The sequence below is a fragment of the Podarcis melisellensis genome (assembly GCF_964234715.1).
Source record: "Podarcis melisellensis genome assembly, chromosome: 2".
NCBI classification, from domain to species: Eukaryota; Metazoa; Chordata; class Lepidosauria; order Squamata; family Lacertidae; genus Podarcis; species Podarcis melisellensis.
This window is the reverse complement of record NC_138529.1, coordinates 70236553-70254703: the sequence shown is the minus strand read 5'-3', so window position 1 is coordinate 70254703 and position 18151 is coordinate 70236553. Positions and strand designations below refer to the sequence as shown.

Sequence of the window (18151 nt, the reverse complement as noted above, 5' to 3'; positions counted from 1 at the left end):
TGGCAAGAACGCAATTACACAGACGCTGGAACACCAGCTACTGTGAATAAAACTCGCCCCTAGCCCTTGGCCCCAGACCCAAATCTCCATTCTATAGTCCCCCGCTGTGAGGGAACCTGGTGTTATATATATCAGATAAGCTCATGCTGTCTCACCCACAACTGCGCACAATTGAACAAGTCATACTGGTGTGTGCATCTCCCTCAAGACATTTTCTCAACGGAAGGTCAATCCCCTGGAAGCAGCAGCAGAACTAAAGGAAGGTGATGGGATCAGGGTGGTGCTTTCAGCAGCGGTCTCTTGGCAACGTTTCGTTTGTTACAACACTTTCATTCACAGGCTATGGAGAACGCAAAGGATGCAACCAATTACTCTTATGCAGCACTGCTGAAAAAGCAGTGGGATACAGGAGGCAGGCTGTGAATATAGGAGATTCAAGTTAAATTGTAGCTCTGTTCACTGGCCTAAGTGGACAATTTAACCAACGGAACACAGCATGAGAATCAAAATACATTTTAATCTGACCCAAGCCCTCGGAATGAAAATGGCAAAAATACTGGGAAATTGTGGCGTGATTAACCCTACACTATCTTCTATTTAGTAGGAATTCAAAATCTGGTTACTTGGCTCCCAGCACAAATGCAAAGCAGTTATCTAACAAAGCAATGAGGAACCTTTGGCCTCTACATGGATACCCTACCTATTGGCCATGATAGATGGGGGTGAGGAGAGCTGGAGTTCAACGACAATGGGAGAGCCACAGGCTCCCAACCCATGACAAAAGTGGTTGTCTTACAAATGGAGGTATTCTTATTCTTTGGCAATCACTCGTAGCCAAGTAGGATGGTCTTCCATAAACATGGTTTAACAGTGAGCCCGTAAGTGACTGTGGAGGCCAATTCTGGATCCACACATCCTTCCACAGCGGGGGCATAGGTTTCTGGGCAGGAATTGATCATGGTGAGGGTTTACCAAACGTGCCTTCCTCTTAGTACGTTTCTCCCTTTCATCCTGAGTTGAGCATCTTCAAAGCCCAGGAAGTATTAACAATACCCAACTAATCTGTCTTGAAGGTTTTTGGCTTCTTTGCGGATTATGTAAAGCAGAACTGAAGGAACAGGTGAACAGGAACTTTAACGGGATGTTATTTAAAAAGAATGGTGGTAATTAGTGATATACTCAAGTACATTAATATCAGATGTCCTCCTGTTCCATTTAAGATTTCTTAAATGGATAGATAAAGAAAAAATACTTGTATTTTCAAGAATTCAAGACATTCTATGGCCTTCTAAACTGGCGTGTGTTGTTTTGTTTGTTACTATGTTTTAGGTTTTTATACTGTAAACTGCCCTGTGATCCTTGGATGACAGGTGGTATAGACATTTTTAATAATAATAATAATAGGGGGAAATTGACAAGGGATGGGACAAAGCCAATGAAAATAACAATAATTTTAAGGTGGCTATTGATAGTCCACCTCTCAGTTCCCAACAAAAACCAGCAGCAGATAGGGTAATGGGTCTCTGAATTCCCCCTCTACTCAAGAGAAAGACCATCTGTAGAGTCTACTTCCATGATAATGTATCAGGAAGCATCAGAGAAAACAGTGCCTGTATATACAAGAGCAAAATGATATAGCAGAGTGTCAAGCAGGAATTTGTCCTGAGACAACACAGCATGAGAGGTTCATATGCACTATGATCAGTTTGGGATTTAGTTTCTGGTGACATCTGTAGCTATAAGCTGGATGGGAGGAGTTCTGAAGAGCAAAAGCAATAGGTGAGCATTACATTCCACAAATTCACTTTGTGAATTACCTCTTTTCCTTTAATTGCTAGTCCTGTTATCTCTTCTTCAAAAAATATCCAGTACTCTCCAATAAAGTTTGTATCTCAATAGTTGACAAGCCCCAGTTGTTCCCAATCTCTATAAAGAATTACACTTTGCAAGTCAGCCTCTCAAAAGTCAGGAGCGAGCAGTCTTAGACAATCAGGTGTGTTTTATTTACTTTTGCAGCAGGAGTCTTTGTAGTTCACCTGTTGCCCCCAAAGACTAAGGCTAAAGACAGAGATTCAAAAATCAGTACCCAGCACCTTACACCTCCAAATAAGCCACCTGCTATGGTGGAACTACTTATCAGAGGGCAAGATCTGACAAAGTGTGTGATGAAGGTGACCTCTGCCATGTACTTATTCAAGTTCTGGACGACATGAATACCAGAGTAACCAGTCCCTACGGTGGCTGTTTGGAATTGAAGTGCCTTGGATTATGTCAGCTGGCCACGCTGCTTATTAGTATGGAAGCGGGTTACAAAATGAGTAGGCCAGCTTCTGTAGTCATCATTTCAGGTGCTGGATCAGCCAGAGTGCAATATTCATGAAACCGTCTGCCTCGGCCTCCACACCAGAGAGTGAATGGTTATTGCCCGGATAAAGCAGCATTCTAGAAAGAGAGACACACATATATTAGGTGTAATGCATTTATTTTTCACACCACTCTCCCTTGACAGACCTTCTGCCCACACACAATTCTCCCCTCCTGACCCAGTCGCATATATTTCTAGCCTCTTGACCACCACCCCTTTGTCCCTATAGAGGCTCCTTTCAGCTAGCTCCTTTGCATTATTTGCCAAGTTTGCCTATTATGCTTACCGGGTTGGGACTCCCTTGGCCTTGAGAGCACGGTAATACTCCAAGCCTTGCTTGGGGGGTACACGTCTATCTTCTTCTCCGATTATTAAAAGAACAGGTGTCTGAACCTAAGGAGGAAAAAGGGCAAAGATATCAGGGCAGGTGGAGAAACCAAAGCACTGAAAACGAAGTAGCAAAATCATGGAGTTCTTGGACCAATGGATGTGGAGAGCGAAGGTCTCTGTGTATTGTACCTTGTCAACGTATTGCATAGGTGAACAAAGCAGCATCTCTGCCCCTTGCCTGGGATCTGGGAGGGCAGTCTGGTCATACGGCAAGCCAGCCTCCGTCAGGCACCTAGGAGTAGCAGCACAGCAGGTATCAAAACAGAGGGAACGGGAAGCAGAGAGCAGGAATAAACGGAAAGTTCTTCCAGCTGACAGGTGCAGAAAGCGGGGTTAACCCTGTACATTGGGACCAGTACATTTTATGAAAGTGCAGATTATAAATGGGTAAATAAATAAATTAAAACTATGGAATATAGTGATGTCACCAACTTGGATGGTTTTAAAGGACAATTCAACTAATTCATGGTATGTGTGTGTTAAGACTATCAATAGCTACTAGCCACGATGGGTGTGTTCACCCGTGAGGTGGTACATCTCTGAATACCAATTGCTGGGAAGTGTTGGGAGAGTGCTCTTGTCCTTGGGTCATGCTTGCAGGCTTCCCATCAGCATCTGGTTGGTCACTGGGAGAATAGGATGCAGGAGTGTATGGGCCTTCTTGTGTCCTCATTACAGAAACCACAGGCATGAAGGAGAAACTGCAGCTGCTCAGGCTGCCTTTGGTACGCACCAGTCAGGGATGTCAGTGCTTCCGACCATGGAGGCCACGTTGACCACGGGATTCCTGGCCACGCAAGCCTTGTAGGTGCCAGGGTACTGGCCGATGAGATGGCAGGATAGGAAGCCTCCATGGGAGCCACCAAACACGGCCACTCTCTGTGGATCCGTCAGTTCCTCCTGTAGCACCTGTTCCACACAGAACTGCAAAGAAGGCGGTGGGTGCAGCAGCGGGGAAAACAGCACTGCAGCATCTTCCCACCAGTGAAAAAATCTACAGCTCCACCCCCACCCACCCCCGCTTGCCCTGGAAAGGGGGATTGAAACCCTCTTACCTGCACATCCTTGACATCCTGACTGCCCACTTTCCCTGGAAGGGAGTCCACACTGTCCTGGCCAAAGCCTAGTGATCCTCGGTAATTCACTTAGGGAAGGGAGAAAAACAGGCTCATTGAGATCTCCAGTTCTTTGCTAGACCTGAGCCTGATGCTCTCCAGGGAGGTGTCACTCTGCTCAACCAGGTTGTAGAATCACTGGGCAGGAGGATGCTTCCTCTAATCATCATCATGAAACCTTTTATTGGCATCACATACAAACATCCAAAACAAATCAATGCAGAATTACCATTTTCCCAGTGGCACAAAGCATTTGCTAAAATAAAGGAGGCAGAGCAGTCTATCGTCATAGCTTCCTCTAATGGAAGGATGATACCATGGCAGGAATCTCCAGCTCTCCCTACCTGCTACCTGAACTTGACTACTGCCGTTCCTCCTCCAGTGTCACTCCCCTAGCACACCTGTTGAGCAACTGAGACAGGAAAAGACCAAGAGATCTGGACCACGCTGCAGTCATTGCCACTGTCATGGGAGAGGATCCATTGACAGTCCAGTCTCCTAATTGTGATGCCCTATTCAAAGATAAACTGAGACCCCGGCAGCCCACTGGGTGACTGAGAATGCTCTGGGCCACCACTTACCCAGCAGCACAGCAAATCCCATCCGACAGAGCAGTGCTGGGTACAGCATCCAGCTGGTGGTGAACACCGAGTGTGGGCCTCCTGCAAAGGAGAAGACGGGAGTGCCAGTGAGATGAAGGGCCTGTGCTTTGAATGAGGGGAAGGGAGCGATGAAGACAAAGCACTTACCATGGGGTGACACCACTAATGGAAACTTGGCCTTCTTTGGCTCCTGAGTGGGCCGGAGTAGGATGGCTTCAAAACTGAGGCCCGCTGTGAGGAAAGACCACAGTTTGCAGATCTGGTGAAAATCAGGCACAAAGGCCTAGATTCAACTAACCCAGTGCACCCACAGAAGTCAACGCAAGGGCTCCCACTAGAGCAACAGGCCTTCCCCCTGTGCTTCCCTCCAATCTGCTGTGGAGGGTCAGGAGAACTTCCTAGAACAATACACAGGGGAAGGAAAGGAGGATAATTCCATCTCCCTGCAATGGCAGATCTAGGGTAAGTGAGTGGTGTCAATTTCCTCCCACAATCTGCATATCACAACCTCAATGTCCCAATTTCTTCCCCGGCTCAAAGCAGGGAATTAAATTCCTTGATCTCTGGCAATGTCTGTCCAATTCTTTTTCTCACCATACTGGGGGTTGTCCTGTTCTGGAGGAGGCTGCAGGGTACGGACATCCCAAGAGATTTCTTGAATTGGGCTGGCTTCTTCCAGGCACACCCAGTTAACTTCAGCTTCCTTGCCAGCAGGAGGCAGGAAGGCCACCATCTGCAGCAAGAGGACATAGAAGTATCCAGCACCACTGGAGCAGATCTCTCTTACTCGGACCGCACAAGGTCACCCATAAGGAGCAGAGCATGTCCCCTAAATAGCAGCACATGTCAGATATTTGAAAAGAAAAAAAGAGGCAAGCCCAATGGAAATACCGGGGGGGGGGGTCGACGTTGTGTTCTGTCCCTGGACTCTTAATCAACACACATTGCACTGCCGACAATCCTTGACCCTACAGCCTCTGTGCTGTTTCAGCTTTGGCTGTAAAAATCTGCACTTTGGGCAACAAAACATGATGCCCAGTGCCTCATATTTTGCCCTCATCAGAATTCCCTCCCTCCCCCCCCCAAAAAAAAGAATCAGTTAAGCACATAACAGGATGTTGCATCCCGGCCACAAAGTTTGTGAAATCACAGCCAAACAAGTTTTTGACATAAGACGAAAAAATAACTTTCCAAGTTGAGGATAAAGGGGCCCCGAATGATTAATTTGATACAGACCAGTTCCTAAGTCAAAGTCTACAGGCTTGGTCTATTTAATATTTGGGTAACCCTAAACAAAACGTAAAGTGATAGAGAGCACAGGAAGTATTATTTTAGAATTACTGCAACAAGCAATTCTGAGGAGTGTCAAGCCCAGGTCCCTCTGCCAAACCTTTGGCCACTGGACACTTACAAGCACGGGAGGGCAGTTTGGAGTGGAGAATCTGGCCACCATCAGATCTCCGTCGACAGTGAGCAGGGCCCAGCTTCCAAGATGGGAACCTAGGTTAGTAAAAGAACAAAGTTTTCCTCTTCTCCCGTATTCTGTACTCAGGTGGAGTGTGCAGCCCTCACCGCTTTGTTTCTGACCTGGTATGTTAGCATTTGATCACTGAAGGCCTGGGCAAGCTGGCCTGATACGAGCAAAGCTTTGGGGCAGGGAAAAACTGACTTGATATGCGGAAAAATACATAAAAATGGACGGAATATGCAACAAAATGGGTTGTATTCAGAGAAGTCCTCCTGCTTGTGCAATGGAGGTTCGCCTCACTCTCCTCCCCCCATTGGCTCCAGGGCTTGGGGGAAACTCCCAGAATAGATTTGGGAGGGGGTTGTCGTCGTGGGGTAAGGAGATAGGGAAAGGTCTGTTGTGCAAACATCAGTCATTCTGTGAATGTTATGGCTTTGTTGGATGCATCTCAATTTTCAACTGCTGGCGACTGGAACCTGAACTAAAATTAAGAATGCAGCTTTGGCAGAATTTGGAGGGGGTTGGAGGAGGGGGCAGTGCATGTGAAGCAAAGGTCAGTAGAACAATGGGGGTGTTCACATTGGATGATCAGTGGGCATTAAGAAACTAGGATAAATATATTGGCTTGGGATGCATCTTTCACCCAAATGCTTACAAAGGCAGTATAGCGCGATACTAAAAAGGGTGGAGAAAAAGCAAAAGATAAGCAAGTGAGGACACCAGATACAATTATCTCCAACTGTGCTGGCTGATGACAAAGGTCTGAAGAACTCCCTGAACAACAGACTGCAGGATGGCTTGTCTGTTCTCTTGGAATAGCTTTGCCCCAAACAGATTAAACAAATTAGGACTCACTTCTGCCAGAAGATCAGAGGATTGCAGTGGCAGGATACAGAACAGACTGCAGTTACTGGAAGGAACTAATTATGGAGGGCCAAGTTATGGAGTTTGCTACTTACCCTTGGTCAGAGAGCACACACTGCCGGACACTGTATCAACTACAATCAGTTCCTAGAGGAAAAGACAGCATGAGAGAGATCTACTCTCAGTTGCTTCCAGAAAGCACCTTCTCACACAACAAGCTGTCCTGCAATTCATCAATGGGGAGACACACACACACACACACACACACACACACACACACACACACACGAGCAAGGTTCTGCAAGATTTGCACAACAATCCCTTCTCCACCACACTATTTGGAAAGAGCCAAATGTTCAGATGGTGCTATAATCCTCTGCTTTGTTATGTGGATCAATGTGAGATCCCCATGAAGCTTAAAGATATTAGATGTGCTGATTCAATTTGCCCTGTGCCAGATAAAGCCTTTGATTGGTGCCCTTTGTGCTTAGTTTGCCCGAACTACCCCTGGCTTCAGTCTGAAGCTCAAGGTACTCTACACTTTGTTCTTACCTGCCTGCTACGTTGAATTGTGTCCAGCACAACCCTCTGGCTGTCTGCTGCCCAGCAGTGCTCTGACAGTGCTGTGCTATAGATCCCAGTGAAGTCACCTGTAAGAGACAAAGCGCCTTCACTGAAACAACAGCTGCCCTTCTGTTGGAAGACACAGGGATGCCCCTGGGCCAGGAAGCCACATGATAAGCCCCTTTCATGGATGCCAGCCAGAAATATCCCATGAAATTAAATTCTTGTCAATCTCCTGCCCTTTCAGGGTAACAAAAATGATAATAATCTGCCACCTATAACAAGTGACTTCACCCTGCCTAATGAGAAGGTTAGCCGTGATGCTGTCTCTCTTGATATATATTCCAAGGCCCCCCAATCCCTCTTTGCAGCCAGTCCCCGTGATATTCCACAGCCAGGATCTGCCTACTGAGCCTGCTTTTCTAATGGCAAAGTGGATTCTGAATTCCTGAAAAAAACTGGCAAAAGATTCTGCAGAAAAATACTTGCTGAAGACACAGAACCTAATTGCCATTGCTGATTCCAAACTTGAGGCAGGCAAAGAAGCTGCTGCTGCTGCTAATAATAATAATAATAATAATAATAATAATAATAATAATAATTTTATTATTTATGCTCCACTGGCTGGGTTGCTCCAGCCACCCTGGGCGGCTTCCAACACATATAGAAAGATTCCAAGGGGTGCTTCCAGAGACACCCTAACAGAGAAGGTGCCATGAGCAGCCTGTGGTTGGTTTTCATGTTTTCCCAATGCTCAGGTCTTTTCCCTACTGCCCCAGAATCTCCTCCTTTCGTTCCTCCTTAACACCACCTTGTTTCTCCCAAACCATCCACAGCCCTATAGGCAGATTTCACATTCTACACTCCTGTAGTTAACGCAGTGATAAATGTTGGCCATTCTGAACAAGATACATGACTGTGCGTGATATGCAGCGGTCCTAACATTTGGCTTCGCTTGTTGTTGCACATGGAATACTTGGCATACCCACAGGGTTCCATCGGATCCCATCAAACACCCCTGGGAGCTCCAGCACGGTTGTAATACACACCTTGGCTCTGCCGAGGCACAATCTCCACCACGACGGAAGTGAGCTTTGTGTACCAGTCGTACTGGGGGCAAAAGAGATCAAAAGGCATCAGAAAAGGATGTGGCAGTGCACAGCTTCTTGCCCCACAAATATTTTATAGCATCAAGACATGCTTCACGGAGGTGCTGAAGTGGCCTGATGTGATAGTTCTGGGTGGACAATGACAGGCCTTGGTTCTCCTTATGCTCTCACTGAGGAGCTCTGCCTCAATTCCTCTGACCAAGCTCTCCAAGAAGCAACCCTCATAACCCCTGCTAGCAAATATGGATTCCCCACTATGGTTGCCAACAAGGCAGAATTAACTCAGGCTCATCCAGAGCTTTGCCTGATCTCTCACACATCAGTTTGGCAAAGGCCAAAGAGCTCAATGACTCGTTCACAAAGCTGCCAACAGGACTTTCTGCATGGGGATTGGGCCCACTTCCTTATCTGCAGAAGAGGCCTCCAATTTGCATACAATTTGGGCCATATGCAAATACATACCAATTTACATTCTCTTCTGTGGGCAGGGAGGAGGACCCAACAATAAATCAGGGGCCACACACAAGTAATAAGATGTCTGGCAGGCAGAAGGCTAAAAGCTGGAACTTTCCCCATAATTGTGTTTCTGTCCTAGAAAATATGTGACCTGTTGAATTTCTACCTGATACTACTCTCCCCCAGTGCCAACTCCAAACCAGGCAAAAACCTCAATTTTCATGAGCTGTAACACATTGTGAAGCTGTAATTTGCTTTTCCCTGGTGTGTATGTGACTAATATTTCTCTACAGTGCTCATCAGTCATTCACAACTGTGACTGTACTCCTTCAGCTGCAGCACAGAAAGACAGGAGCCGGCTCATTTCTTACAAAGCAGTGGGTTAGACTGATGCCTCCGCATTTTGCTTCATAACAACCTTCTTTCTGGAAAGGGCTAGATATTTACATTTTTCAAAATGAAAACTCAAGAGTCTGGGTTCCCTGCTACCTCTGGGCCCAGTTCAGAAGTGTTCCTTGTGCCTTCACCTCCGGAGTCTAAATAGAGGGCAGGAGCTTATTCGTCTCTCATGCAAAGACTTAAGGCTCAAAAGCAATACTCACCATGCAGAGACGGCTGCACTGTTGGTGAGGCCCAGAAGCCGGGTTCTCCAGGTACACAATGCGACATTGGTCTGGGCTCAGGCGTGGAGACCAAATGGCTTTGTTGTCGTCTGATAACAGCTCTGCAATGGGAAGGGATACAGTGAATTAAAAGAGGACTGAGAAGTCACTGCATGGCTGCTGCTGATGATGACGATGATAAAACAGGAAAACATGTCTCACCACAACGACCACCTGTCAGGTCCACATAGAAGATAGCTGATCTGGAAGGAAAACCACAAAACAGAAGTGGGGCTTACATGGGAGAGCATCACGTGAGACTGGCTAAGGGGGTGGGGACATCTATCTTCTCCCAGCAAGCTAGTGTCTCCTTCATCACCCAGACAGGAACATAACAGGAATATTATTATTAATTACATTTTTATACCGACCTTCATTTGAGGATCACAGGGTGGTTTACAATATAAAATCACAAAAATACGTAACATAGTAACAAACAAAAACAATTCCCGCCCCTGTTTAAAAGGACAGGGTGAAGAGGTGACTTCTTCCTGATGAGGCAACAGGGTGGTTCCCAAACAGGAAATGGGCACGTTCTAGAATCGAAAAGGGCCCAAGTCCAATCTGGGTGCCTACTTCATCTGCATGAAGCCACACAAGCTCCTCCATAGCCACAAGACCACATCCTCCCTGGCTACAGGTGTGTTTTGCAGGCATACAAAGCACCTCCAACCCCAAAGACCCCAGAATGTTTGTAGGCCCACTCCCCCCATTTGGTCCCTCATCTATCTAATATAGTCAATCCCACTTGGATTCTTACTTGTCCTGGTAGGAAACTTACCTGCGATTGGTGCAGTACCTCAACCCTAGGCGGAAGGGCTCGTGCCACCAGCCTGTGAATACCACCCCAGTGTCGCCTGGAGCCCAGAAGGCCTGGGGGAGAAGGGAATGCCATGTCAGGTGTGGAGAGGCAGGCGGGTGACTCTAGCACATCTCCAACATGCGGGGTTAAGACAGGTTGGAAGACAAGAGCAGACCCAACTAATATATACCATGGTAACCTGGAATTAAATGGATGGGGAACACTCCCTGGCTCTTGTCTTGGAAGATAATTTTGAAATTATCTTTCCAGGAAGGAAGCATCTTGGCCGGCAAGCACAGAGTCCTTCCCACTATATCCTAGCCATTTTGGAACAGCTATTATAGTATTGGAGTTGGCAAATAACACTTTTGGGGGTGGGGGTAACAGGCAACACCGAGGATGACTCCACATTGTTTCTGTTCCAGATACCAAACATGTGGAAATCTTCTGTAAGTTGCTTTTAGAGACCCTCCTTGGAGCTAGAAGGAAGATTGCAAGTATTTAAAATAAATAAAAATACCCTTATCTAACTGGGTGCCAACCTTCTCCCTCAGTTTATCCTATACTGACCTGCCCAGGGGAGATGTGCTCTGGAACGCTCTCCAGGACCGAAACGTTGTTGCTCTCAATGTCCAATACACACAGCACAGGGGTGCTTTTAGCCACCAGGGTCTCCCCCCAGTCTTCGTAGAACACAAACTGCTCTCCCTAGGAAAAGCAAAGAGAGATCCTGATGCAGAGGCAGCTTGAGTGACAGCAAAGGGAGTCTCACCTGCCTGGGAGATTGCCAGGGCCCGCATCACTGGTTTTCAACTTGGCATCAGTCAAGCGCTTCCCACTTCCTGAAGAGTGAGAAGCCCCCGCACACATTTGCTTACAAACTCCGCAGTTCCACTGCAGGGACATCACCTTTGGAGGCAACTGCTCCCTCAGAGCCAACTGTTCAAGATGCAAGCATTAGCTTTACTGCATTTCAGGTATAAGTGTAATTGGTAGTGCATCGCCTTATGAATAGAGCTGCTTTGAATATGGAAAAAAAATGGCATATGGTGATGATGAAGAGAAACTGAAATACTGGCTCGCAGGACACAAGGCAAAGCAGAAGTTCATTCTACCTTAATGGCTTTGTCTCGTCGCTCTGTCTTGGCCAGCTCCTCTTCGCTACTCAGCTCAGGGGCTTTTGGCTTAAAGAACGACTCAGCCTTGGGGCGCTTCTTCTCCGCCACGTAGAGAAGGTGCGTCTCGGAGTGTGACCAGGCCAAGCAGCCAAATTGGTCTGGGGCAGGGAACAATATGACAATAGATTTCACTGACTGACCTCAATCAAAAATGCAATGACCAGAAGCATTCCTAGGTTTCCCAGGTCCCCTTTTCAAACAGGACAAAAATGACTTCCCTTATCAGTGCATATCAGGGATATCGGAGAACACCCTACCACCACCAGCACTCCCGAGCTGCAAGGAAAGGATGAATGTTGGGGCCTAGCTATCCTCTTCTCTTGTCTCTTACAAATGGAAACAGAGCTGCAAGGAAATCTCACCGTCCTCGTACACTTGGCCATGCTTCTCCAGGGCTGTCAACTCAATGCTCTTCACCTTGCGGTTCTTTTCCCACACCTGTGGGAGCAGACACATGGCAGATTTAGTCTCTGAACCCCTTTGCTTATGTACCCAATGTCTTCTCAGAGACCGGACCTATTCTGAGCCACATGAAAGAGCCACAAACTGACCCCTTTCCTTTCAAACAAAAAGAAGCAAAAGCCACTCAAGTCAGAGTGCTATACAACTGCCTCCCGGGTTGGAAGCATGATGGATAGTTTAAGAATCACTGAGCAAATGGGCCAAATATGAAGCCACGTTGCGCTGGGAATGAAGGGGCAGAACATCTCTGGAAAGTCTGCCTTACACAGGAGAAACATATTAGAGAGCCAGGGTATAAGTCTCTTCGCTCAGCTTTCTTCAAGCCAGCTATATATACCTCTAGGAACTGTTTCTCTTCGCCTTTGGTGTTGCTAGTCTTTCGTAGAACGGCTTTCTGTGTTCCACTGGGAGAGTCCCGACTGAGCAGCCTAAGAAGGAAAACAGGATGGTCAGCCTAGGAAATATGGCTTCGGTCAGGCACAGGCCAGTACAAAGAAGGTACCAGAAAGGATGTGCCCATCCTTCCAGGACAAGCAGGGGACATGTGGCCCTCCAGGTGTTGTTGGGCTCCCCACTTCCCATTAGTTCAGATCACAGGCCATGCTGGCTATGCCTGAAGGGAGCAGCCCCTCTGTCCTGGGAGAAACAGCCAGTGCTGACACTAAGGAAGGGGTCCTGCCGCTGCAAAGGGTAACAAACAAACACCACACACAAAAGGCTTTGGAAGCACACCTAGCTAGGATATTGCAAGGGACGGATGGGTCGTGTGGATCATCTCCATTGTCATTTGGTAATAAAGTAAACGTATGACAATACATATAATGTATTAGAAGAACTACCTCACCTCACGTTTCCCCAGGGCAGGATGACACAAGAGAGAGCCTTTTTAAGTGTGGTGCCACAGCTGTGGAACACCCCTGCCAACCAAGGCCTGCTTATCTTTAGTAAGCAGTAAAAACTGGGATTTTCCAAAACAAATTTTTTTCCCCTTCCAGTAGCACCTTAAAGACCAACTAAGTTAGTTCTTGGTATGAGCTTTCGTGTGCATGCACACTTCTTCAGATACACAGTGTATCTGAAGAAGTGTGCATGCACACGAAAGCTCATATCAAGAACTAACTTAGTTGGTCTTTAAGGTGCTACTGGAAGGAAATTTTGTTTTGTTTTGACTATGGCAGACCAACACGGCTACCTATCTGTAACTGGGATTTTCCAGAAGTTCCTGCTGAGTAAGTATATGCTGCTGGGCAGGTTTGCAGTTTTGTCTTTCCCTGTGGCTTCTGACAGTGCTAGATATTGCAGATTAGGGCGCTTAACCATTGTTTTAGTGTTCTGATTTTCAGTCAGCTGCCTTAGAGGCCCCTTCGGTCCAAAATTATGGACTCTCAAATAATTTTGAAAGTAAAGCAGTCTGATCTCATTAAAGGGTTTGGATTGTTTTGGTGCAGAACATGTATCCCTGGCACTGGAGGTTCAAGGCTGTGCTGATCCTTGGGAGACCCCCTTCAGCGCAAGGCTTTGGGTAGTGATCTGCTGTTTCTGCAGAAAGCGTGGTGAAACACAACAAACAAGAGACTTACTCTCCCTTGATTTCCGTGCAATTGCCAGAGGGGCTTGAGTACACAATGGAGTGGCTGTCATGGAAGATGAGGTACTGATGGCAGAATTTTATATTTTCAGCTCTTTCCAAGTCTCGCTGAGACCACTCTGTAAAGGGAGGGAGAGAACTCAGTTTCTGTCCAGCCTACCACAGAAAGAACCAATCTTCCTCTACCACAAAAAAATCCCAACATCACTGTCCCATCCTCCTCTTCCCCCAACTATTTCAGGCAAGACCAGGCGCAGACAAGAGGAGCCTCCCCACACAAGAGACTTGCCTGTCAACCTACCTTAATGTATTTCCAACACCAGTCAAATAACTTTATTTCCCCATGTTTAAAGTTATGATTTCATCTTGGTTTGACTCCCACAGATTTTATTCCATTGCCCCCCATTTTACATTGATTTGTTGCTGCAAAAAAATATTTTATTTACTTTCTTACATTTATATCCCACCCTTCTCCTGTCATGGTTCGCAACGTGGTTGGCAGGTGGTCTCCTATCCAGACACTGACCATACTCAGGCCTGCTTAGCTTCAGCAAAGCGGTGACCTCATGTGCATTCGGACCATACCCAGGGACCTGTTTTAATGTGATGTGTGACTATGTAATGATGCGGATTGTAGTTTGTTTTACTGTTAATTTTGGTCTCTCTCTGTGTGTTTTAAATCCCATTAAGCTGCCCAGAGAACTGCCCAGAGAAGTTATAGGGTCGCTTATACATTGAATGTATGTATAAAGGCTCATCATGCCCATTCCATGGTCAAGAATGCCAACAACCCTATCTTTGGGCTTTATTTCTTATGATCATCAGAGGAAGATGAAAGTTGGTTTGATACTGAAGCACAGGAACCAGCCAGTCAAAGCCACAGAAACTCTGGTGCTGACAGCTAGTATCCTGGTTTATCTTGTCAGGAGTGATGGTTCAAGGCAAGGCAAAGAAAAATGTACTCATTGCTTTTCATAAGGCATCCCAAAGTGAATCGCAATATAAACACGGGTCCCAACTAATGTTGGCAACTATGAGGGAGAGGGTTTACCTGTGTAAATGTTGCAGTATTTCCCACCATACTGAGTTGTTACCTCTGGCCCAATAGAGGCACTGGAAAGAGATGGGAACTGGCTAAGCTCACGATACAAAGCAGCTATCTCCTCTGCGTCATTCAACAACTGCACAATAAAAAGAAAGCAGCAGCATAATTAGTTGGGACCAACTCCAGGTAAAAGCAACACAAACATGCTTGCAATTAACCCTTTGCTCATGGCTAGTAACAACTGCTTCTGGGTGAGAAGCTGGAAGGTGGAGCCACTTTGGTGAGGTGAAGGTGAGAGCACACAGATAGCTGGAAACAAAGCAGTCCTGGCTTTGCACCTTCTGCAGGTTAGAGGAAGATTGGCTGTAGCAGCTGCTTCTAACTTCTTTTCTTACCTAAGCAGATTTACTGATGTGCATACAGGAAAAATCACATCACTGCTGTAGATAGGAGAGAGAAGCTCATCACCTGCTTCTGAGCAAATTAAGTTGCCACACTGATATAGGGTGTATGTTTCTCCCTGTCTCCTGCTCAGTTTTCCCTTTTCATTCCCCACCACAACCAATACACAATCTATATTACTTATAAGTCCTTTCTCATGGAACATTTTGGGTCCTTGGTTAAATCTTTAAGGTGACACACAAGACTTGTTTTGTCCCAAGTTTGCAATCCAAAACAGACAAGAGCTGGATGTTTCTTGTCTACTTGTTTTTGAAACAGACAAAACCAGAAAGTCTGTTCTGTACCAAGTTGCAGGTGCTGCAGCAAAGGTGCTCTTTCAACTACCAATACATTAATCAGCCCAGCAGCCCAAGTTAATGTGTGACACTCTAAGCCCGCAGCAATTGAAACATGGTTTGTGGAAGGACAAAGTTTCAATAGCTACATTTGGCACACTATTTACTTTGGAAAGGCAGGGCAGGCAATCACATGGTAATTAAAGACCAGTTATCACTCCTTCTATCTGAAAAGTTCACAAGCATGTGAGGATCCCGAATCAGCAACTTCCATGCAAAAAAGAGACATCAATTGTCATTGAAGCTAAATAGGAGGAGGGTAAAAACATTCCCTGCCTCCCTTGCTCATTAACATTTCATTTGGGCCATCAGGGAATAACCTTGGGCCACTGACAACTACAGAATTTTGTTTGGAAAGGTGTCCAGGAAGAACTCTTCCTATATCCTTCCTGCTCCCCCAGCTCCCCCTTCCCCTTTGTGTTTTTTTTTTCTAAACCAAGGATAGGGAAGCTGTGGCCCTCCAGATGTTGTTGGACTCCACCTCAGCTAACATGACCAGTGGTCAGAGATGGTAGGGGTTGAGAGTCCAACATCATTTAGGTTGCAAAATTCAAACCCTGAACAGACAGAAGTGATGTTTATCAGATTGCCATGGCTGCCATGGGCGCAGTCAGGATTTTTGTTAGGGGGGCAGGACTTTTGTTAGGGAGGGCATAACCTCAGTTTGCTATGCATTCTTGCTGGATTTTATTGAATAGGGGGGCAGCTGCCCCCCTTGGCTACACCCATGCTGTTTTGGCTGGCCAGGGTGGAAGGAGTGGGGATGCCTGGAGCTGGTGCAGCAGTTGGATGGAGACTGGGTCCAGTACCATCAGCAGTGAGGTTGACTTGCAATGCAATGGATCTCAGGCTGGTTCAGCCCTTCCCTGCCTTCACGTCACCCAATTTTGGGGCTTCGTGTGGGGCGCTGCTGACGGGGATCCTGCCAGTGGCACTTGCATACACTTGCAGGCTCAGCAGGCAGAACAGGGGGGTCCATACTGGCAGAATGATACCACTGTACAGGTGGAGGCCAGCAGAGCTGAGCAGAGGGACACCTCCACCCAATCTACCTGCCACACTGTGTCCAAGAGCCACAGGTCAGCCACTCCTGCCCTAAAGCAACAGGTCTCCTTTAGTGCAAGAGTTCAAAGTCCCATTCTCTCAGCAACAACAGCTATTTCATACACTCAGTCCTCCCTTCTCCGAAGCAAGTGAGGAACCTTACCCTAATAATCCACTTGATATATGGGAACAACAGTGTGGTGACAAAGAATGAAGATAACCACCCCCCCTCCGCCACCACCTTAAGACTTTCCCCCTGTAGCAACCTAAATTCGTGCCACATCCAGTCACCCATGCGCTCAGGGTTCTTAAACCATGCCAGGTCAACACGCTATAATACAAATGTTTCAGAGCTGTGACGGTTCCCACCTTGTGTGCACGTGATTTTATTTTTATTTTTTGGAGGGGGAAGAGTAGAGGGATGCTGTAGTACTGCGAAAGGAACTTTTTTTCTTTTGACTGGAGATATAAAGAAGAGTTGCCACCCACCCCCAATTACATCTCCATATTGGCCGGGTGTGCCTGTGGAGAAGACTTGTTTCACATGTTGCAGTTGGGCTCATCTCGCAGCTCTGAAAAGCGGGGGCTGGGGGAGAGAGAGGGAGCCAGCAGCCTTGGAGCGCGGCCCGTATCCCGCCCCCAGGAACAATCCTATGCGGACAGCTAGCGTGGCAGCAGTAGAAGGGAGTCCATTCACACGTTCGTGCCCCTCCGAAGGGGATGCTGGGAGCCCCAACACACAAACACACCCGCCCGCGGAGCATTCTGGGAAGGTCTGCTCACCGAGCAGCGGGAGCTGCTTCACGCGGGCGCAGCCCCCCCCCCCGCATCCTCTGGGGGGGGCGGACCCGGGGAACCCCCCTCCCCCCGGGTTTCTCACCGGTGGTTCCATCTCCTTTGCCGCTGCGCCCAGTCCCGGAGGTTCGAAGTTCGGTCACCTTCCGCTCGGTACCTCCAGGGTGGGTGGGGCTGTGCCTTTTCGGTCCCGCCTATTTTCATTGGCTGTGGACCTGCCCGTCAAAATCAGCGCGCGCTGCTCAGTGGGAAGCCTGGTCATTCCTTTTATCTGGAGACAGGACTTCCTGTGTTGCAAGGCAAAGCCTCGGTTTGGCATGGACGTCTCTGACTACCCGGCCCGTTGGTGCTCTTTTCTTTCTAAACCGACCCTTTCCCCCACTCTAATGTGAATTTGCAATCACTTAAAAATGTGTTGCAGGCGAAGATCCTCGTGGCGGGGTTTCAAGGACAGTGGCTTAAAATAGGCCACCCCACAACGTTAGCCCCATACTTCTCCTTATTCTCCTCTCATCCTAAATTGTTTCTTTACTTTCCTAAATAAATGTCGTACTTGTGTTTATTATGAATTTGACTCATATTTTCTGTGTAGGTGGCGGCGGCGGGGAGAGGCAGCAAATTTAAAATCGTTTCTGCAATCATCTGGCTGCCAGGAACTTGGAACGAAAAGCCTACATTTTTATGAGGGTTGTTCAACCACCTACTACTTCCAATCTGAATTTTATCTTTGCAAAAGTCAAATGAAGTTCAGCGATTCTGCTGCAACTAGCTTGAATTGTGAATGTACTTAAAAAAAAAAACAGCCCTAATGGAAATGAAAACAGGTTTGTTTTTAAAAGTAGTGA

At 47.0% G+C, this 18151-nt stretch overlaps 1 protein-coding gene across 1 annotated transcript in view; it reads right to left on the bottom strand.

Annotated features, from left to right (window-relative positions):
• The window catches only part of APEH (acylaminoacyl-peptide hydrolase), a 68863-nt gene extending 51115 nt beyond the window's left edge, over positions 1 to 17748 (bottom strand). Inside the window, exons 1-22 of the mRNA XM_081892768.1 lie at positions 17392 to 17748; positions 14677 to 14806; positions 13618 to 13744; positions 12375 to 12465; positions 11938 to 12013; positions 11513 to 11673; positions 10968 to 11105; positions 10377 to 10468; positions 9758 to 9798; positions 9536 to 9657; positions 8418 to 8478; positions 7357 to 7454; positions 6900 to 6951; positions 5884 to 5972; positions 5067 to 5205; positions 4620 to 4703; positions 4452 to 4532; positions 3811 to 3899; positions 3489 to 3679; positions 2885 to 2987; positions 2652 to 2758; positions 2342 to 2442 (exon numbers count right to left, since the gene is read on the bottom strand). Of these exons, the coding sequence (XP_081748894.1) occupies positions 2342 to 2442; positions 2652 to 2758; positions 2885 to 2987; positions 3489 to 3679; positions 3811 to 3899; positions 4452 to 4532; positions 4620 to 4703; positions 5067 to 5205; positions 5884 to 5972; positions 6900 to 6951; positions 7357 to 7454; positions 8418 to 8478; positions 9536 to 9657; positions 9758 to 9798; positions 10377 to 10468; positions 10968 to 11105; positions 11513 to 11673; positions 11938 to 12013; positions 12375 to 12465; positions 13618 to 13744; positions 14677 to 14806; positions 17392 to 17403 (2185 nt within the window). The 5' untranslated portion in view covers positions 17404 to 17748. The remainder of the gene's footprint in view (positions 1 to 2341; positions 2443 to 2651; positions 2759 to 2884; positions 2988 to 3488; positions 3680 to 3810; positions 3900 to 4451; positions 4533 to 4619; positions 4704 to 5066; positions 5206 to 5883; positions 5973 to 6899; positions 6952 to 7356; positions 7455 to 8417; positions 8479 to 9535; positions 9658 to 9757; positions 9799 to 10376; positions 10469 to 10967; positions 11106 to 11512; positions 11674 to 11937; positions 12014 to 12374; positions 12466 to 13617; positions 13745 to 14676; positions 14807 to 17391) is intronic.
• Positions 17749 to 18151: the final 403 nt, after the last annotated feature.